General features: G+C 40.0%; 1 protein-coding gene across 10 annotated transcripts in view; it reads left to right on the top strand.

Annotated features, from left to right (window-relative positions):
* The first annotated feature begins 1,508 nt into the window (after positions 1–1,508).
* EPHA6 (EPH receptor A6) overlaps positions 1,509–22,528 on the top strand; it is a 779,380-nt gene continuing 758,360 nt past the window's right edge. For 3 of the 10 annotated variants that reach the window (XM_070582911.1, XM_070582908.1, XM_070582907.1), the window contains exon 1: positions 1,719–2,195. In XM_070582911.1, coding sequence (XP_070439012.1) covers positions 1,826–2,195 — 370 coding nt within the window. In that variant the 5' untranslated portion in view covers positions 1,719–1,825. Of the gene's footprint in view, positions 2,196–22,528 lie in introns of all 10 variants that reach the window. The other 7 variants (XM_070582917.1, XM_070582914.1, XM_070582910.1 and 4 more) reach the window with 5 other exon arrangements.

The following is a 22,528-nucleotide window of genomic DNA, read 5'->3' as shown; positions in this document are numbered from 1 at the left end:
CACAACCAGAATATGACTATCAGCTATCTGACCAGCTAGTAACGTTACGTCACGCATGACTGTGACTCATTTAAACAAACAAACTGGGGGTTGCAGGTGCACCGCGGGCGGGGCGCCGACAGAACGCGCTTCCCCCGGCCCAGACCCGGTGCGGGGACCGCCAGTTCCCGCCTCGCACGGCCCGCGGCCGCCGTCGGGCGAGCCCTCGAGCAGGACCTCGGCGCTCTGCCCTTTCTTCTAAACCGGAAGTTCAGAAACAGAGCCACACGGGCGGCATTCTGAGACAAGTTACCAGACGTTCCTGGGGTCATCAGCACAGGGCATACGGTGGGCATTTGTAAGCAGCGTCCTCTTCGGACGCAGTTTTTCTCTTAGTTGTTAATGAAGTCTGTAGAACGATTCGCGGTCAGGCAACATTTAAAACTCCAGACTTAGTTACAGAAAGGTCATGGCAACGCATTCTTTGGCAGTACCGAAAAAGACAGGATTCTGAAGGAAAATCTCGGTGCAGCCATCACACACGTCTAAGCACGCGATCCCTCCTCAACGACGACTGGCGCTACCATGCGGCCTACACCCGCGGCGCCCTAGCCACCGACCGGCCGCCCGCGCCCTCCGTCACCCGGGCGGCGGCACAGCGCCCCGCGCCCCGGGCCGCACGCCCGCCGCGCTCTCCGCCGCGGGGGAACCCGGGTCAGGCCGCGCGCGCCGTCGGGGACAGCACGGGCCGCGGGGTTCGCCCGGCCTCGCTCCCGGTCCCTTGCTCCGTTGCCATCAGCGTCTCCTCGGGAGAGCTCCGAGGCGGCGCGCAGCCTCACTCCACCGCGAGCCCGGGTCCCTTCACCGACGACAACGGGGCCGCCAGGGCCAGTGCCAGCGGCGAACGCGCGCCCGCAGGCCCCGCCGCCGCCGCGGCCCCGCGCCCTGACCCGCGCCCGCGTGCGGCGGCGCGTCCCTCACTGCGGGCCGCGCGGCGGCGGCGTTTTCTGGTCGACTGTCCCCCCCTAGCGCCCGTCTCGCGGCACCCGCGCCCGCCCGCCCTGTCAGCCCTGCGTGCCGCCCGGCCGGCCCCCAGCGCGGCGTCGGGGCAGCGAAGGCGACCCTGGCCCCGCCGCCGCACCCCGCGGGCCCCACGGCTGCGACAGCCTGTGACCTCCGCCGCGAAGTCCGCGCCACACGGTGACGCGCAGCCCTCGTGAGCCCCGGCGGCCGGCTCCCGCTCGGCCTTCCTGGGACCGGGCGCAGCGTCGGCTGCCGCAGCCTGAGGCGCTCGCCCGGCCGGCAAGTTTGGGCGAGCGGCGCTGAGGGGCGTCGGGCCGGAGCTCGCCTAGGGCTCGGCCCGCCCGCGCGGAGCGGGGAGCCGGCGGCAGGCTGACGAGCCCGCCAGCGCCCGCCGCCGCCGCGGAGTGAGGAGCAAAGTGCTCGGGGGCTCCGCGCCGCCTCAGGGTCGCCGGGGGAGCGGCCGCCGAGGTGGAGGAGCGCGTAGGGCGGGCCGCGGCCAGCGCCACACCAGCGCGGGGCTGAGGCCCGAGCCCGCTCGCTCGGACCCTCGCGGCCCCCGGAGCGGCCGCCTCACTCGCTCGGCGGGAGCAGAGTTCCCGCGGCCCCCGCGCCCCCTCGCGGGGAGGCGCCTCCCCACCGCCGGCTCCGCGAGCGTCCGCCGGTCAGGACAGGCGGCCGGCAGCCGCCCCCGCCGCACCTGGCGTCCCCTGCCCGCCGGGAGGTGCCCGCCTCCGCCCCGCCCCGCCCCACGCCGGGCTCGCTCCTGCGCGCGCGCGCCCCGGCCCCAGTGGAGAGTCCGCGCGCGAGCGGGACGCGGCGCTGGATGCAGAGCCGCTCGCCGCCAGCCGCCCGCCGCTCCCTGGCGCCGCAGGCGGCGTCCGCCTCTGAAGCCGCGGCGCCCGCGCCCGGGCCGCCCGGACCTCCGCGCCCCGGCGCCGGGTCCTCGCGTGGCGGCCGCCCAGGGACAGCGCCCGCGGGCCGGGCGGAGGAGGAGGAGGCGGAGGACGAGGACGTGGACCGGGACCCGCGCACCTGGCCGCGCCGCCGCCGCCTCTCGCGCCGCGGGCGGAGGAGCGCGCCGCGGGGAGCCATGGGCGGCCGCGCGGTCCACGGGCTGCTGCTGCCGCTCGGGCTCCTGCTGCCGCTGCTGACGGCCGGGCCGGGCGCCGGCGCCCGCGCCCCCAGCAACCAAGGTAAGGGGGACGCGCGGTGCCCCGCCGGGAACTTCGTGCGGACTGCCCCTCGGCGCCGCGGGCCTCCCCGCCTCCCGAGAGCACGCCCGCGGCCGGCCGGCGCGGCGGTCCCCTCCTGGCCGAGCGCGCGGCTCCGGGGCGCGCAGACCGCCCGGCCGCGGGCAGCGAGCGGGGTCCGCCGGCCGGGCGCGCGGGGAGGTGGCCGCCCCGCGCCTCTGCCGGCGCCGAGAGCCGCGGCTCGCGCTGTGGGAGCGCCTGCCCCGCGCCCGGTCCTCTCAGGCCGCGCGGCTGGCTCCCGGAAAGTTTCCGCATGTCCCTGGCTGGGCGCGCTCGTTGGCGCTGGGATGACCACCGGGTGTCACCTGTTCTGTCACGCGTCCCGGACTGCGAGCGTCGAACTTGGGCTGTAGTTAGCGTTTAACATGTCCGTCCTCGGGAGAACGGGCGGGTGGAAGACGGAGGTCAGGGGACAGAGTGCCGTTTCTGGGCGGGTGAGGAGGTTGGGAAAACGGCCGAGGCGACGACAGCCGCCTCCTTGCCCGTGAGCGTGCGTGCCGTTTGACTTCATTCAGCGCTAGGACATTCAGGGTCGGCGTGCGGCTCCCGTTTGCGCGGGGGGTGCTGTGCGTGCGTTTCCGATGATTACCGTTTTCCGCCGGATTGCGGTCGCAGACCCAGGGAAGCTCTGGGTCGCCCCCGCCGTCCTGCCCTTGCGATGCCGCCCGCCGGGTGCGCTCGCCCTCGGGCTTCCGGGCGGCCGGCGTTGGGGTCAGACGCGCGCGTCCCTGCGCCTCTGTGGAGGGGGAGCGCGTGTCCCCTCACTTGGCCGCCTTTTTGTGGCGCGGAGAGGAAAGCCGTTGTGGATAGTGGGAAAGGCAGACGTTGATGGCGTGGTTTGTGTCGGTGTCTAGGGCTCCGAAGAGGGGTGGACGTCCAGAGCAAGTTTACCGGCAGACTCGAACAGTTAGTGTTTCCATGCGGTAGCTTCCCGGTTCCGCGTCTGCTGTTCGCTGGGAGCCCGGGATGCGCCTGTGCCCGCCCGGGCCTGGGCCGCCGGCGCGAGTCCGGACCGCCGCGGGGCCGGGGCCCTTCCACCGGAACGTGTCCCGTTACACCTGACCCTTCAGATGTTCGTATTAAATTCAAGAGCGTAGAGTAGGTGTTAAGTTTTTGTAGTAATTCTTGTTTATTTTAATGACTTTCCATTACTTTTAAAAGACATTTTACCTAAAATATTTACCAAGCATGTGTGATTTGTGTGTATTTTTATCAGTTTTCTAAGAAATTTTTTTTTCTTTTAAAGATTGGCACCTGGGCTAACAACTTTTGCAATCTTTTTTTTTTTTTCTTTTCTCTGCTTTATCTCCCCAACTCCTCCCTGTACACAGTTGTATATCTTAGTTGCATGTCCTTCTAGTTGTGGGATGTGGGACGCCGCCTCAACGTGGCCTGACGAGCGGTGCCATGTCCACACCCAGGATCCGAACCCTGGGCCGCCGCAGCGGAGCGCGAACTTAACCACTCGGCCACGGAGCCGGCCCCCAGTTTTCTTAACTTCATGTTAGTGAATGAGTGTTACTCAATTTACTCATAAGTTAAATAGGATCTTTAAAGATAGTCTGCTAAAACTCTTAATTTGAATTTGTATTAATACGCTAAAAACATGGGCTGTGCATGAGATTACACTTGGATAAAATACAACCTAAGGGCTAAATTGTGTAAAATTTAGAGGAATTCTTCAAAAGAAGATTATAGAGAAAGTGTCCTAAGATTTTTTGATCCGACACAAATGTTTGCTTATAAAATGCTTTTTACAGCCTAAAGTTATAGTGAATAGAAATTATGCTCCATAATACCTTGGGATAACGTGTGAATACGGGAATCATAACAATGATGGTTAATAAAATGTGAAACTTCAAAATTTTATTCTTATAAACATTTTGGCGATATTTTCTTAATTTGTAGTTTCATAAATAGGTAGCATGAATCAAAACATATGTTACCATTTTTTAAACACGTAAAACATGAGATGTTACAGCATTATTATACTATGTATACAATGTAGAAATATTAACGTAAAACAAATTAGATATCTTATACACATAGTAAATATCAGTAATATTAGTATTTAATTTCAAGTAGATGGTATTTATTTTCCTAGTAACTTTTTAAGAGCTAATGGAATTCATGTTTTATTTTTAAAATTGGTTATTTTATGGAGGGTAAAATTTCATATTTATATAACTTGCCTTCTGATGAAGGATATTCACGAAGTAAATTTTTAATGTTATTTATCTATTTTTACCAAATTATATAAAATCTTTCATGGTTGAAATGAGTGGATTCACCCTCTTCCTCTTGCCCCCTTAGTTCTCTATACTTAGGCAGGGTAAAATGATGGTGATGACAAAAAAGTGAACTATCTCATTTTTAACATGGTGCTTAACATGGTACTAAGTCACTTGACTATAAGAAGCATCGCTTATGTTTTAACTGGCTGTGAAGCTTTGCACTATAAAGACAAAATAAATCAATTTGACTCTCTCTTCCTATTACCTAAACCTCCTTGAATCGATCAGAAAGTAGTGGTGCTTCCTAGATCACTTCATCTGATTAAGTAAGTGAAAACATGATTTGTATTCAAGTCTTTCTTATTCCATTAATTTTCCCTCTACTTGAAACCACAGTATTTGTTAGGTGTTGGAAATTTTTATTTTAGGAAAAGCACATTTTACCTTCTCAATATACCTAAACTTTTGTTTCTGTATTGGAGACACAGTTGAATATAAAACAGTCTAGTTTTATATAAGTAACCATATATATAAACTACATGGGTTAGTAGCCACCAGGGGTCCGTTAACTCCAAGATTATCCACTTTAGCACACAGTACTGTAGAGCCTAAAAGAGTTGATGCATCTCTCAGGGTGTGACTTCATGTTTCCAAAAATCGTCAGATACTCAATTCATTAAATTAAAATATGGTTTGGATACAAGAGTCTGGTGAGCTCATTTTATGACCCAGATTGTGTGAATTGCTCTTATTTTTTCTCCAGGGAATTCAGTGACAAATGAAATAAACAAGCAAACTGGTAGTTTGATACATTATTTTTATTGAATTTGTTAATTTGAATGACTTGAGTATAAAATCCACTGAGTTGTATGTAAATACAGGTGAGCATACCTAAGCAGAAAAATATCTGCTTAAGAAAATTCATAGCCTAAAATTAGTTGAACATCCATAATAATTGTTCATAAAACTGAAAGTTGTTTTTATATTTATAGAAAGGAGAGGAGTGAAATCTTTTTAGAAAGTTGAAGAGTGAACTTTACTGAAAATGTTAAATATTTTGTTAAATAAGGAAAATTAGATGGTTTACAAAGAATATTTCTGGAAAACCTTTCATTTAGATGAATTTCATTTTTGGGGATAAAATATTCATAGTTGTAAAGGTGCAAGAGATGGTGATCTCGTGCCTTATTGTTAAGTATAAAAACAACCTGGAAAGTAATTTTATTCTACGTTTACAAATTGAAATAAATCATTATGTAGTTAGTCATTATGTTTAGTATTCAAATTAGAAAGATAAAATGTCATTGATACACTTTGGTTGTCTAAATGATGTTTGTTGAGTTTCACATAGTCTTAAGGTTTAGTCTTAGATATAGTCTTAACTATGTCTAAAAGCTTTTTCTTCCCCCAAAATTATACGGTGATCTTTAAGGATCTCTTCTTCAGCCTAGAAGTAACATGAATAAAGCAATATTATTTGGATTTTCCTAAGGGGAAAAGTATGTGTCTAGTGGCACAAGACAAAATTAATGGTTAAATTTCAGCTTTTTACTTTTTTTATATTTTCAAACTTTTCTATAAGGAATTTGTGGTTCTTTTATGTTACAAAATTAAATATTAAAAAAAATTAGAGTAGAAATTCTTATGTTTCTTAGCTAATCATTACTAGTATAGCTGTAAGTACAAAAGGCATCATAGATTTCTTGTTTTTCCTTCTGTAAACTCTTTCCCTGTCACAGGCACCATATCTCGATCGATCTCTCTTTATCTCCTCACTACAAGAGTACTTTTGACAATATACTCCGTTTGTCCTAAATGGTGGAAGAATAGATCCTATTTTACACTGTACCTCAACCAAACCCCAAGTAATAGAAGTTTTCTTCATTGTGTTCTTGACTCAACACTTCTTGGGAATACAAAGATGATGGAGATCAATACATAGAGTTAAGTAATCAAAATGCAAACATTGTCAACTGTAATCAAATTAAACTTATACAGAAGGATTAAATTGTTTATACATCTACAGTGTTCTTTTTAACAGTAAAAAATGTATATAATTAAGGTGTGCAACATAATTTGATATATTGCGTCTTTAGCATTCTGATCAACTTGCAATGTAATTAGACTGACATTATTTCTCCAAAATTGGGAATTATATTACTTCTGCTTTTGCCTTATTTTATTGAGTATTGTTTTCTAGAATTCATATTTAGATAATGGAGATAAAAGGATAAATAAGGCAGATATTGTCTATGCCTTCGTGGAACTTATTTTCTAGTAAGGGAAACTGACAAAAAACAAAATAGGATGAGTAAATAAAATGATAAAAGTTGTTAGAAATGCTATGGAGGAAGCAGCAAAGGCATTGAGATAGAGAATTATATTTTAAACGTGATGGTTGGAAAGGGCTGTCAGGGAAGATGACATTTAAGCCACATTCTTTGGGAAGAGAAAGAGCTAGTCATACAGAGTGGGAATAAGTGCATTCTTTGTAGAGGGAACTGCCTGGGCAGTGACCTTGAACAGATAGGAGCTTGACACATTTGAAGAACTGAGTCCAATATGAGGAAGGAAAAGGGTAGCATAAAGTGAGGTTTGAAAGACAGGAAGCAGATACACAGAGTAGAAAAGGAGCCATGGAAAGGAGGTGAGTTTTAATATTATTTGAGGTAAAATGGGAAACTGTTGGAAATTTTAATCAATTTTGTCTGTGTCTGTGTGAGGAAGATTGGCCTTGAGCTAACATCTGTTGCCAGTCTTCCTCTTTTTGCTTAAGGAAGATTGTCGCTGAGCTAACCTGGGGCCACTGAAGCAGAGCACATGAACTTAGCCACTACGCCACTGAGCTGGCCCCACAGTTTGCCTTTTAAGAGTATTACGGCTAGTCAGGAAAGAGATGATTAGAAGAGTAGAATTAGGAGTCTGTTGCAGTGTCCAGGAGAGGAGTTCTGGTGGTCCGTCTTAGAGTGGTGGTAGTGAACATGGAGAGAAGATGGATTAGAGGTATATTTTGGAGTTAGAATTTATGAGACCATCTTATTCTTACAGAGAAATAAATGTAGGGATTCAACATTTGTATCATTTCTTTCAAGGACTCCAAATAAATTTTCACTTACTCCCTGTAAAAATGACCTTGCTATATAATTATTGATAATTGACGGGATAAGAGGGATCGGGTAGAACGAAAAGATATAGCAAGGGTGAGATGCCTATTTTCCACTTCATTGAGCTCAAACTATGATTTAAAATATAATCTTCATGGTACAGTCTTGTTATTTCAAACCATTGTAGATAATGTACACTTGGATCAAAAAATGCAATTTATTGATGCATTTCTGATGTAATAACTTTCCATATATAGTTATTTTTTGTTAGAAGGAATAATGGCACAAATGGGTGGTGACATCTTCACAGAGCAATATAGTAATCTACAGAGTCTAGTTTTTAGCTAATAAAGAGCAATATTTGGAAGTTTGGCTTATGTACCGGGTTTATTCATCTCTGTTATGATCAGTTTACTGTTATGAAAACAAAAAATCTAAGTGCTACTAGATGTAAGTGTGTTTTCAGATATTTTCCATTAGTGTTCTTTTCTCTCTGGATTTTATTTAAATGAAGAGAAAAAAATAAATGTTTAGAAAGTTTGTTAGAGACCTAGAAATAAGACTTCAGGATATATCATATTCTTGGGGGTGGGAACAAGGGAAGAAACTTAGGCTTTTCACTGAACAACAGTAAATTACATGTGATTTAAATTTCCCACATCAGTTAATTACCCATTACTTTGAGTTGCCCTTTAATAGTACTATATGAATGCAATTATTAAATATACAGAAGTATTAAAAGTCCTAACTTAAATGACAGTCCTATATACTTAGTTTGTACTTAGAAAATTCATACTCTGGATATGCTTCATTTAAACATTTCCAAATATTCTTAAATATATATTCTAACATATAAATCCTACACTATAGTGCTTAGAATATTCTGGGAAATACTATTTTTATAGTTATTCCCTTCTGGTAAACATTATGACATCTTATGGGATATACAATTTCAGTTGTCAATGATAAATATTCTACAACGGAAAGAAAACACTCATTCCTTAAGCAGATATTTCTTGAGGGTCTGCTGTTTGGGAGGTGGCGTGCTCACCATGTGTGAGGGCTTACGGAGGGCGCCTCCTCCCAGAAAAGATGATCCAGTGAAGAGTGTCCAGTCTGTTTCTAGATCTGGCAAGAAAAATTCCTGTTTTCTTAAAATTAGATCCAGAATCAATTAGAAAACTTCAAAGAAAGTTTCTTATAATATATAATAGTAGTGGTGATCAGTCCTCATAATGTAAAATATTTATGTACCATTTTTGTGAAAGTAATGTATTATTTCATTACGTTTTATCTCAAAGTTAAGAGAATAAGTCACTCAACAACCACATGTTAAGCATCTCCCTTGTGTCAGGCATTATGCTAGGTTGTGAGGCTACTACGATATTTGTGATACAGTCTCTGTTTCTTTAAGAAACTGAATCTGCTCTGTTGATGTTATATATCCATGAGTAATTGATATTTACTCTTTAATTACTTGATGATTCTTTTTTTTTTTTGCAGGGAAAGATTCTCCCTGAGCTAACATCTGTTGCCGATCTTCCTCTTTCTTTTTCCTCCCCAAAGCCCCAGCGTGTGGTTGTATATCCTAGTTATAGTTCTTTCTAGTTCTTCTATGTGAGCTGCCGCCAGGGCATGGCTGGCAGCTGACAGATGAGTGGTATGGTTCCACGACTGGGAAACGAACCGGGGCCACCTAAGTGGTGAGAGTCCAAACTTTAACCACTAGGCCATCAGGGCTGGCTCACTTGATGACTCTTATAAGAGGACTTTTACAGTATATGAAATTGTGTAGGAGAGAGGGAAGGGAGTAAGGAAATACTACCAACCTTTTAATGTGTTTTATTTGTAAAATTGCTTCACAAGAATTTTCTCATGTTAGTTTTATGGATGGGTATATATTCTCTTTAATTACTTGAAAAGGAAACATATAAAAATGCATTTTAAAAACATTCATGGGTGCAAAAATAAATATTTCACATATCTAATGGCTTTCTGTGGACTGACATGTAGAGTGAGCTTTTGGTCAAAGGATATTAGACTGGCTTATTCTGCTGTGTGTATTTAAGGTGGGTTAATTGTTAAAAACCGTAATTCATGTTGAAGATGTAGTTTTCCAGTTTCAGATAGGAGCAAGCCTACCTTTTAGTTGAGCTTGGAGTGAGAATTGGGATGAAAGTGTATGTTTTCGGTCCATGTCCTGAGATATACATTGAGCTACTTTCTGAGGGTACTGCGGAGTCCTCTGGCTGTTGGCCTGTTTGATGATCTGTACTTGGGAGACATAATCGAAACTCATCACTCTTCCTCCCATTCATTTCATAACTTCAAGTGTAAAAGTCATACTTACTTTATGATCATAGGAGATCCAAGATAACGACTCCTTAGAAACTGAATGTTCAGGAGGTAGAAGTAGTCAATTTATTTTGCCCTTGTAATGTTAAGTATCTTTGTGGATATCTGGAACTAATAAAAATTAAGCACTATATGTAAATATATATAATTTATCCGTTTACTATGTTATTTTACTAATAAAATGACAGTAAAGTAATTATGTCTTCTTTCAGGTTGACTGTTCTGTATTATGATACTTATGTTTTTGGTACATGAGCAGTGCAAAGAGAAACACGTGCTTAAATAGTACATAGAGTGTAATATCTAGAATAAGGAACAGCACTTGCCGACAATTAAAAAAATCGATATATGAAGTTTGCCTACCTGATGATTATAATTAGGTATATTTTAAGCAAGTTAATAAAGAGAAATATTTTGTATACTAGGAAATAAAAAGGTATCACATTAGTATGTATTTCAAGTAAGAATTATCTAAAACTAATTAAAACAATTGCCCTCAAATTTGAATTGAATTATATCCGAATATCACCTTTAATTTTTACTTTCTAAGGCAGAAATTTGTTCCTTATGTTGCTATAAGATGATACTTTAATATTGCTGAAGATAATAGAAATTAAATATCTAGTTAGAGAATTAAAATATAGTTAATCTTATATAGTTATCAATAAATAAATTATTCTAAAAATTGACGTCTTGGGCGACTGAAATTTATATTTAAAAATCCTGGTTCAGATCCTGGGTGCGGACATGGCACTGCTTGGCAAGCCATGCTGTGGTAGGCATCCCACATGTAAAGTGGAGGAAGATGGGCACGGATGTTAGCTCACGGAAGTTAGCTTCATCAAAAACAACAACAACAACAACAGAAAAAATACTGAAAATTTCTTTCCACTCTCCCTCTGGATTTAAAGTATACTCAGATAATAGTTGTCTTGTGAATCCAAGTAAAAATAATTCCTCGTTGTCATTAAGCCTGAGAGAAAATAGCTGAGCAAACTAGTAGATAGCATTGCACAAAATCATGAGTTTGTCACTTTCTAAAAATTAAAATCTATACATTGGTTCACTTGTTAACAGTGAGTATGATGCATCAACAAAAAATAAAGAGTGTAATAGCCAGGAAAATTTTAGAATACTAGAACATTTAATGAGGACAGTCCGATGTTGCCTTGTCTCAATTTAGTGAGGGGGCAGTCAGGAAGAGATCTCAATTTTTCTCTGGAAAAGAAACACCAAATTTCAGAAGTATATTGTTGGTATAGCATACTGCTTAGCATGGTTTAAAATAAGTAAAAACTAACATGCTCCAATTTTATTGTGATTTTTATGACACTATATTAGAGCAAAAAGTTGCCTCTGGCACAATAACTTATTGTCTTATGGTATTATAGTGTAATAACTTCATTTTATAGATTAGAAAAACTGTATTCACTCATGTTATTAAAATAACACATTGGTAGTTTGTTTAATAAAAATTATATGTGTAAGAACCTTTATAATAGTCACTAGTTTATGATCATAAATATATATATATATATACACATTGTTTTTTAGATTTTTCAAGAACTCTATTACCCAGTAACGTGGAATTAAAATTTAAGAATTTATTTTAAAGATTAGTGTTCTAAAGTTTTAATATGCTTGTTAAAGTGAAATGAATAATTTTTTTCCTAAAAATGTTACCAAGCGTTATAATCAGATGAAATTGTTCGCTTGTTTCTATTATAAAGTTCTTGAATACTTTTTTGTTGAAATAAAGCTATAGTTATCTTTGGGTTTTTTCATTTTTATTTTTATTACTTTGATATAAACACTTCAGTTCTTAATTTATATGGTTTAGTCATGTATATTTTCCTAAAATTCTCAAACTAGTTCAACAATGTGTATATTCATCCAATTTTTAAATGAAATATATTGATACCTGTTATGTTTTTTCACTGTGCTGGGCACAGGAAATGTAAAGGCAAGCCACCAACCCAAACTTCTGAGAGCTTAAGATTTAACTAATGAGGCTATTTTTATGTCGGTGAATAATTAAAACATTAATTTATATATCAAAGTAATATGGATTTAGCTGTTCCTTAGATAAGTTCACATCTGCGAACTATTGTTTACAGGGAAGAAAACATAAAATTACTACTCTCAAGGATCTGTGAGTGAATATATGGAGACACTGAGAATAAATATTCATTATATTGAGCATGATCATATATTGGCCATGACTTTGTGCAACTGCTGGAAATGAAATAAGATCTACCCTCCCCCACCCTAAGGACAGTGTTATAAAATTAAAGAGATATACCTGCGAGTTAAATACTAGCAATATAGAAAAGATTTTAAAAAAGGGAAATAATATAAAATTTTACAAACAAATTAGATGTTTGAGTTATACATGGGAGATGAATGAATCTCACATTTATCAGCATTCGTCATCATGAATATATGAAAATAATTAGAGAATTAAAATGAAGGCCCCTCCAGAGACCTCCATTTTTGAGTTACTTTGAATTATTTTCTACTTAAAGATTAAAACTTACTCTGCATATAAGTAAAAAAATAAATATCCGAGTAAATAATATCTTAGATTGAACAAAGAACTTTTAAGTACATGGTAAAACTTGTTTTTTGCATTGAAAATTTTATTATTCCTTTAAGAAATAATATATTTACTGATGGTGGCTGCTTTTAAAAATGTAACACAAAATCTGAATTTTAATGGATTATGTGTGGTTTTGTCTACTGATATTTTACCATTTGGTGAATTTAAAATTGGCAGTACCTGTATGATTTACAATATATACAATTTAAAGATTAAAAATATTTCTATAATTTCTTGCTGTTTCCTACCATGTTAATTTCTTGTTTTATTCTAATTCTTTCATAACTTTCATAAAAACAAATATTAAGTATTTGTTTTTAGCAATGTTGCATAACTTTGAAATTCCTGGTATTCTTTAATATTTATTTTAAGAAATTAGGTAAATTACTGTATAGTAGATCCTGTATTTTATATCTGGGAAATGTGCTTGTAAAAGCACATAGACTTAGAAATTACTGCCAGAACTTGGTATTTTTAAACAGAGAAAAATCAATAGCAGATTATCCATGATTAGCTGTTGACATTTAGATTTGTACATTTAAAATGTCAAAAAGCACTCAAAACTATCAGTTTAGTTTCTAAATTACAATAATATTCTTATTTTTAAATTCCACATTTTATGATCCTCATCCTCCCTCCAATATAAAGATGTTCTTTTAAAAAAGAACAATTAATTGAAATAATTACAGATCTTTTCATAAGCTGGACTTTAAATAATTGATTAACTGAAAAAATTACAGATCTGATGATAACCTAATGGATTACTCATCTGTTTGCATGCATCTAGGTTTCTTATTATCATTACAATACCCTAGTGTAGGCGTTATATCTAACTTATGAAAATAAATATCTTTATGAGGTATATCATGATTGAATTAATGTATTTCTCTTCCTTTAATCATTACACAATACTAGAATATGGTTATTTGTTGCTATGTGATAAAGATTATTTTAATTATATCCCAGAATGTATATGATAAGTCTTTAAGTATTTTCTCCCACAGCAGATGGTTTACGTAGGCTGTCAGAATCTGACTTGTAGCCAGACTTTACTAGATTGATGATATTTCCTGGGTTTGATATCTTAATTGTAAAGTTTAAGATTTTGTCTACACTCCATCAAACACATACACACACACACACACACACACACAGTACTTATGATATTGAGCCCATTCTCTAGAAGCACCATTAGCTTGGTTGGAAGTCCTGCTCCTGATGTGGCACCAGAATCCAGGAAGCTTATATGGTTCCTATAAAACTAAGGAAAAACCACTGATATCCTCTGTAAAATATTTGTCCCTGAAACATTTATTGTCTAAGATTATCATGTTCAGTGCAGTTGCTTTCAACTTCCCATTTAAACGTTTGTACTTGGTGCTGGCCCAGTGGCGTAGTAGTTAAGTTTGTGCACTCCAATCCGGTGGCCCTGGGTTCGCAGGCTCACATCCTGGGAATGAACCTACACACTGCTCATCAAACCGTGGTGTGATGGTGTCCCATGTACAAAATAGAGGGAGATTGGCATAGATATTAGCTCAGCGACAATCTTCCCCACCAAATAAAGAAAGAAAGAATTTGCATTTAATTCTATTCCAGTGCAAAAGTTGGGAATATTTCATGTGAATTGGCTATTTTTAATTTATCTCCTTGAGCTCTTCTTAAGTTGGAATGATTAAGATTTTTGCTTTTGTTATGTCTAACCTCTTTATATACGGCTTACATATGTCGTGTTAATTGCAAGTATTTCCTCCAACTTGTCTTTTAATTATGTTTATTACTGTTTAGGTCTTAAGATTGGCTTCACTCTCCAAATTTTCCCACTCATTATTCTTTCCCATTTAAAATTTTCTTCTGAAGACTCATGCACACATTGATCAATAGGCAGTTGGGAAATGAAGTGCCCATTTACCAGTATCCTAATAGTACTTTATGTACCAGTGATAGGATCCCTGGAAAAAGGTCAGTTGTAGAGTTACAGCTAATGGAACTTATTCTGAAGTGGGGTTTCTTATCTCCCAATTGAAATGTAAATCATCTCAAGTCCACTTTCCTGATATCTGCATGAACAGGAATGGCTACCTACCTAGTTATAGGTGGAAGAGATGGGGAGGGACAGGCAGGCTTCAGCATGGGAATGTTTACTGCATGGACCACCGAGGCCAACACAAAAGCAGATGCGTGCAGCTTTGCTCCAGGTGTGACTTTACACACATACACAGTATTCTCATATTGTCTAGCTCTGAAAAGCTTCTCCTCTGGTGGAAAAAGCTAGAAAGAAGTTGGGAGGAGGTTAAGAATTTGAGTAAGAACTTAGGCTGAATGTTTAGCTGAAAGCAAGGAAGTTTCCTTCCCCAGTTCTCATTTCTCAACAGTTAATATTTTGGGAGGAGTTTATAGTTTTGTGGCGTGGTGTCTTGATCTTTTTCTCAGTTAATTTTCTGAGTTTTTTTTTTTTTATGTGTAGAGAATCTTTGCACATCCTATTTAACAGTATTTTCTAGATAAGTTATGGCTTTGGGTTAATATATCATACCTCATAGGATGCTGTGACAACAAACATTGCTTTTGAAGATGTAAAGTGTTCTAGAAAGGAATTAAGCAATGTGTTGAAAAATATTGGTACACTTGGATCCATTAATTCCGCTTTCATGAATTTAAATTCTAGGAAAATGATTAAAGACAGGCCAAGATTTATATACAGGGATTTTTATCTCAGCCTTGTTTGTAAAACTGAAGAATTAGAATAAAAGTAAATGCCCTCAAGTAGGAAAATCTTCATAGAAAGATAACTTCCTTTATATGGAAAAATCTCTTGAATGACGGCATGAGCATCAACAGGAGTCCCACATTCCTCTGTGTGAGATAGTGGGAAAACTTGTGTTTCTACAGAGAGAGAGCATAAGAGAGATGATAGGAGAACTGGAAGGAAGGCTTGCAAGAGGAGTGGTCTGATGGAGATTCTGGGATTGTTGTTCTATGAAGTTGTTCGCATGACTGGGATATTAACCATCCCCGCCACCATCTTCAACTCCAAAATTTCATCAAAGTCTGTTATTCTCTAGAAAAATAAGAACATACAAAGTAGGAATAAATATTCTCCAAGGAAGGAAGACCAGTTAAGTCACCCCCTATCCAACCTAAAAAATTCCTGGAGATATCAGAGTTTAACTGTACCCTGAATGGGTTTCTACAGAGACTTTGTCCTGCCCTTGTAGGCTGTTCAGAGCAGCAGCTGCATCAGGAATTTTATTCTCATCAGGTCCTAAAGTGAGTCCCTAATCCCTTCAGAGGAGGAAACATGGATCTATCTAATATGACAGCATTCCCACACAAAATTTCCAGAGGGCAAAGAACTAAAATAGAGAAGAAAAAAAAGTGACAAAGCCACCTATTATGTATGTTCCTTTATCTGGAAACACAGGTGAAATGTATGAGAGATGGATTTCAGAGATGCAGAAGGGGAAGTGGTAACTTTAACAATATGGAATCCTATTTCATATGCTTTAAACACGCTCACTCCACTTTCATTTGTATGACTGCATAGAATGGCTTGGCCATCTGTCCTTTGCTCTTGGAAATGAGCCTTGAAGTCAGGGATTTGGCCATAATTTCCAGCCAAAGTGAAAATAAGAGAATGTCTTAGCAGAAGTGAAGACACGAGGCTCTGTCTACCTCCATCTCCTGTTTCCTCGATGATAAACACGATCTAATTCCCCAGCACATCCATAGCTCCATCATGCTGAGCTTTCTGGCACATTTTGCATTGACAACCACCAGTCCTAGATTCTCCTTGCAGCCTGATAGCCAGCCAAGAGCTGATTTTACAACCTCCCCGATTTTTAGCAACCAGAGGATTAATTTTGATTGCATACTGTCACTAACAAATGAATCTCTAGCAAGGTTATACTTTGAATGGCAACATTTCCGGATTTGGAGAAATTGTAAAAAAAAGTAGTGACTCATACAGACTGGTTGGGGTAACCAGGGTCAGGAAATAGATCCCTACAGCATCTTGTAAGCAAGCCTTCAGACTTGGATTATATTTGTTGGCTGTGTTTTGGAGGTTGGAAGCTATCCCATCCCAACTCTATAATGGTTGTAAAAGAGGGTACCCTGTGGCATGCGCACTGCTTTTTCTTAGGCTTGTTTATCAAGAATGCTTTTGCTTAAAAGTTATGAAAGTTCCTTTTATATTTTATTTGATGGGGGTGGGATTATTGCTTTCACTTTTGGCAAACTTATAAAGGAGAAAAAATAAACCCTCATAGTACAGAGAGGAAAGAATACAAATACAGTCATCTCCTTTTACTCCAGGCAGTGTAGTTCCTGTCAGTAATCTGTGCTCCCAAACACAGTATGATTTCCCTTTCCAATAAAATTGTACTAGAAATAGCTGGATTAGGAGGAATCTCTGCTCTTCAGAAGTTCTCAGAGAAGCTTTGTCACTTGCTTGCTCTGCTGTTCTTGGAAATACCTGATAATTCTTTAGTGTTTTGGTATTCGACAATTAATGTGTGCATATTTCTTCTTAACCCGAAGTATATGGCAGTTGGTGACAGTATAGAGCTGTCTTCCAACCCGTGGGGAAATAGAGGAGCATCTGCTTCCTGTCCCCTGGTTCTTTTCAACTTTCTGATTTGGTGATTGAAACCTTGTATCACATGCTTATGATTATCACACATAGGAAATGGAGTATATTTGAAATAAATATTATATGTTAGGCTTGAGTTATGGGATTTTGTTCAAAATTTTAAAAATAGTTTACTTAGCTATTACTGTAGCTCTTATAACCTTTTAGCAGTTCTTTCCACTCTGACCTAATACTTACTATCTGTTTTCACACACACACACACACACACACACACACAATCTGACCCACTTATGCTATTTGCTCTATAAATTCAAGTTTTTTTCACTGGAGTACAGTGGTTTACATAATTCCAAGTATCTTGTTTTAGTGCTATAATGAAAAGAACTATAAATTTAAAGTGTGTGTACGTTTTAATTTTTCTACTGTATCTTAGGTCCTATTACATTAAGTATTCCAGATATAACTTGCTTGAGCCTGTAATTATTAGGAAAATCAGTTCTAATTTAAATCCAAAATAAATGAGTAGTATCTTTGTGCTTAAAGAGGATATTTCTCTAAAAAATTCAAACATGTTTTACCACTCAGTAGTCTCTCCCATTAGTGCACATATAAAAATGTGTGTATCCCCAACTGATGGGGGATTTGAGATACTAGGAAAAATAGAGAAAAAGACCAACTACTTTTCAACTGTGTATATTGATTTAATTCTACCACTTTATTTTTATTATTCCACCTCTATAAGCTAAGTAAGCAGAGTAAATTACTGGCCTTATTTTACTAATGGAATTTATATGGATGTTAAGTTCCTTGGCAAAGCTGATAGAACAAATTAGTAACCACAAAGGAAAAAGAAAGCAGGTCTTAAGTCTGTCAGATCAGTGTACTTTCTAAATGGGAAGGAGGATTTCAAGCAATTCCTAGAATATTAAAAATGTAAAGATATGAAATTTAAATGTTGTTCCTCTGTGTAAATATCTTGAAAACTTTTAAAAACACTGAACCTGTATCCCCTATAAATAATGATAATCTGTTTTAAAAGAATAGAAGAATTATTTGGAAAAAAAGAATTTGTAAAGATGAATTTCTTTCCATGCATTATACAATTTTCTTTTTTTATTAGCAGTTGATAGTTATGACTTTAAGTAATATTGTCATTTTACTCTCATTTTCTTTATAGTTTTTTTTGTGGTTCTAAAACCCTTTGCTGTGTTCTTTTCTTCTCTGTTTATCACCTGTTGAGTCATTTGTCCTGATATGTTTAAAGTGTCTGCTAGCTATTTCCTGGCAGTCTTGATTAATGAGCAATGATGACAACTTAGATACTTAATGAGAGGCCAGGCAGTTTGAGTCTTCAGACTGTGACCCTCCACGTGGGCTATTTTTGATTTTCCCTCAATTCGGATTGAGCATAGAACTTTCAAGTCTTAGTGTCTGTAAGAATTGCAGCAGAACTTGTTCAAATGACAGATTGCTGAGCCCCACTACCAACAAGTTGGGTTGAGTGTGTTGGAGATAGTGTTTAGGACTATTCATTTTTAATAAGCACTCTACAAAATTTAGATGCAGATGGTGTGAGAAGCCCTGTCTTAGAGATTACCAACTGTAGCCACTCTAGTTTTTTGTTTGTATTCAGTAGGAATTAAAGGTAGCTAAAATAAACAGAAAATAGATTTATAAGATGTTGGATAATCCACAGAATCAGATAATCCTAGACAGGCAACTTTAAAATAGGATGGGAGAGGGCAGCACCGGGACCAAGGGATCAGGATTCATTATCAGTCTCATTGGGCTGAGTTGATTTCAGCCCTTCTCTTCCTGTAATTGTATTACTCAGCTAAAAATAATCCTGCAAGGGTGAGTCTGATTGCCCTAGATTGGCCCCTGCATCGTAGGAAGAGCAGGACCCCTTGATCGACAACCTTGCCATGACTGGACACGATGTGGGGTAAGTAATATCTTAAAAATGCTGAGTAAAACAAGCAGAATAGATACTGGGTGGCCAAAACCTAGCACATGTCTAATCACTGGTCATGTAATAGAATCATCCAAATAACTTCTTTTAGAATTTTAGCTCTTCCACTAAAAATCCAATTATAAAGTGAATATGACTTTGTATAATTAGAGTCTATAGAGTTTCCCGGTTCAGCCCAGGGGATTTAGGCATCATTTTGCTACTGCCCTCAATAGAGTATTAGCAATTTAGGAGGCATATTATAATAGAATCATGAAACCAAACTCCCCAAAGGGGAGCATATATTTGCTTTTACTCAATACAATTTGAAACATCCCTAGTCATGACAAAATTATTATCCTGCAGTTTATAAGACAAGGTAAGATAGGTGGCCTGAACTTACCGTTTCTTTACGAGAAATTTGGTGTTTCGCCAATGGATCATGCTATGTTCAAAATTTCAGTGCATTCAAAATACTGTATGTTGTTCTGGTCATTGCTGTTTGCCTGAATAACATGTCAAAATTTGTGACACAAAATATTGTATCTAATATTGATTCAACTTCCAAAGACAATTATTGTGCTTTTTAAAAATAAACTGATTCCTAATTTATACAGCAAAATCGATATGCTTCTAAACCTTATATTTTTAAAACATCCAGTAACTGACATTTTAAGGGGCTTGAATTTTAAGATAACCAGTGTTTTGTTTTAAAATAATTACTTTTCTGTGGGCTGTTTCCCCAGAAATAGCTGCCCAAATGCAGTGGTATAAACTCTGAGTTTTTGAGTGCTTACTCCTTGGTCAGCACCATTCTAAGTACTTCAATGCATTTATTCAATTATGTCATCCTCACAACAACCCATAAAGTAAATAATATCATTATCTCCATTTTATAGGTGAGGAAATCAGGACACAAAATAGGTTAAGTAACTTGGCACAGTGTTAAAGGCTATTAGTTACAGAGTGTTATGGGTTCAGTTGTGTCTCCCCCAAATTCATATGTTTAAGTCCTAACCATCCAGTGCCTCAGAATATGACCTTTTTGGAAATAGGATTTTTGCAAATGTAATTAGTTAAGATGAGATTATACTGGAGTAGGGTGGACTCCTGATCTAGTATGACTGATGTCCTGACAAAAAGGGGACATTTGGACGTAGACATACTCACAGGGAGAATGCACGTGAAGATGAAGGCAGATGTTGGACTTATGCACCTACTAGCCAGGGAGCACCACAGATTGCCATCAAACCACCAGAAGCTGGGAAAGAGGCATGAAACAAATTTTTCCTCACAGTTCTCAGAAGAAACCAATTCTGATGACATCTTGATCTCAGACTTCTAGCCCCCAGAGTTGTTCTGAGCCCTACAGTTTGTGGTACTTTGTTATGTCAGCCTTAGAAAACTAACACACAGAGTAGGGATTGGATTTAGACATTGTGGCTCCAAAGCTTACATTCTTAACCAACATACTATATTGTCTTCCTAAAGGTAAGACAATTGAATAGATACATTATCTCTTAGACTATGAAAGAGATCTAGACTAAGAAAGCTAATCCAGACTGGGAGCTAGTAACGTTTTTCTGGAGCTTGAAGAGCCTCTTTGCAAGGGCATTGTATTAGAAAGGAGCCTAAAGTATTTGTTTCAAAACTGACAATGAAAAAGAAACAGAATAACTATGACTAAATACAATTGGAAAAGATCATGATCTGAGAATCCAACCATAAATTACAAATTTGTATAAATTAAGTTTATTTTAAATATCAAAAAAATAGCATCTCCCTTAATTACACTCTAGAGAAAGATAAAACTCTTAAGGAAGATCTCTGCCGCTCCTGTTTGATTGATGACTGTTTACATATATCTCAGAGCATAACATAGTGTTGAAATGTTAGTTGCCATTCATCAGGTGACTAGTGATTACAAATCATTCCAGACAGAGGGAGTAACAAGTATGAGGACGTGGAGAACACATGTGATAGCATTTTGGGGGAGAAGCCAGAGGTCTTTAACCCTGGCTACACATCAAAATCCTATTGGAGATTTAAAAAAAAATCCATACTTGGGCCAACCCAGATTTACCTTTATAAACACATTTTTTAAAATGAATTTGGATCAGACTCTATTTTGGTAAGACTCTATTAAGCATGTAATAGGCCCTCAATAAATATTTATTGATCTTAGTGTAGTTATAGTTAGCTTTTGTTAGCTGTTGCAGCCACTTCAGAATCATTTTTAGTTATTTCAGTGAGTGATGTGAAAGAAAATTTATTTTTCATTATTGGAAAGTTAGATTTTCATAAGGGTATTCTAGAATAACGAAAAAGATACTGTTAATGATGACCCAGTAGCTATCACTGTGATATGCTGATATATTTATTGATGATTTACTGATAAATAGCCCAAGGATGCATTATTTGGTAAGCAGCACATACACACATTCCTCCCCTACCCACACCATGTTAGCGTTAATGTAAGGCACACTGACTGCATTTTTCTATGATCTTGAAGCTTATAGTCATTTCCCTACCTTTGTTTTTTTAAAATTATGCTACATGCAGGTTGAAAGTTTTCATTAGTGCTTCAAAGGCAGAAAAGAAAGAAACTAAAAAAATTATCTGGGATAAAAAGAAAAAGCATTCAGTTTCACATATAAGGAGATGTATGTCACCGCTCAGTCCTACAACAAGTAAAAAGCTCAACAGACTGAAAAACCAGCTCTTCTTGGATCCGTAAGAGAGGGTAGGGCACGGGGAACTGCTGACCCCAAGACTGGGGAGACAGACAGGCAAATACAGGGAGTCAGTGCTTCTCAGAGCAGAGACAAGCAGAAACAGCCGCAGGAACAGTGTTGGATCCATCCTGTCCTGCATCAAGAAAATGACAAGATATACCAAAAGTCAAAAAACAGGATTTGAAGAGACAGAGTAAGCATCAGAAACAGAAATGGCAAGGATGTTGGAATTAGTGGTTTTGGAGTTTAAAACAACTGTGATTACTGTACTTAGGGCTCTAATGGATTCATTAGCAGGAAAGAACAGATGGGCAGTGTAAACAGAGCTATGGACATCCTAAGAATGAAACAGAAATAAATGCTAGAGATAAAAAGCACTGTAACAGAAATGAAGAATGCCTTTGATGGGCTCATTGTTAGACTAGACATGGATAAGGGAAAATTGTCTGAACTGGAGGGTATGTCAATAGAATCCTCAAAAAAAAAAAAAAAAGAACAAAGACAAAAAAAGTCGGAACAGAATTTCTAAGGACTATAGGATAACTACAAAAGGTGCAACATACAGTTATTGGTTATATCAGAAGGAGAAGAAAGAGAGAAAGGAATAAAGAGAATATGTGAGATGATAATGTTTGAGAATTTCCCCCAAATTAGTGTCAGACACCAAACCATAGATCCAGGAAGCTCAAAGAACACCAAGAAGG

The sequence above is a fragment of the Equus przewalskii genome, chromosome 18 (genome assembly GCF_037783145.1).
Source record: "Equus przewalskii isolate Varuska chromosome 18, EquPr2, whole genome shotgun sequence".
Classification (NCBI taxonomy): Eukaryota; Metazoa; Chordata; class Mammalia; order Perissodactyla; family Equidae; genus Equus; species Equus przewalskii.
The sequence above is the reverse complement of the archived record's forward strand: the minus strand, read 5'-3'. Positions and strand labels throughout refer to the sequence as shown.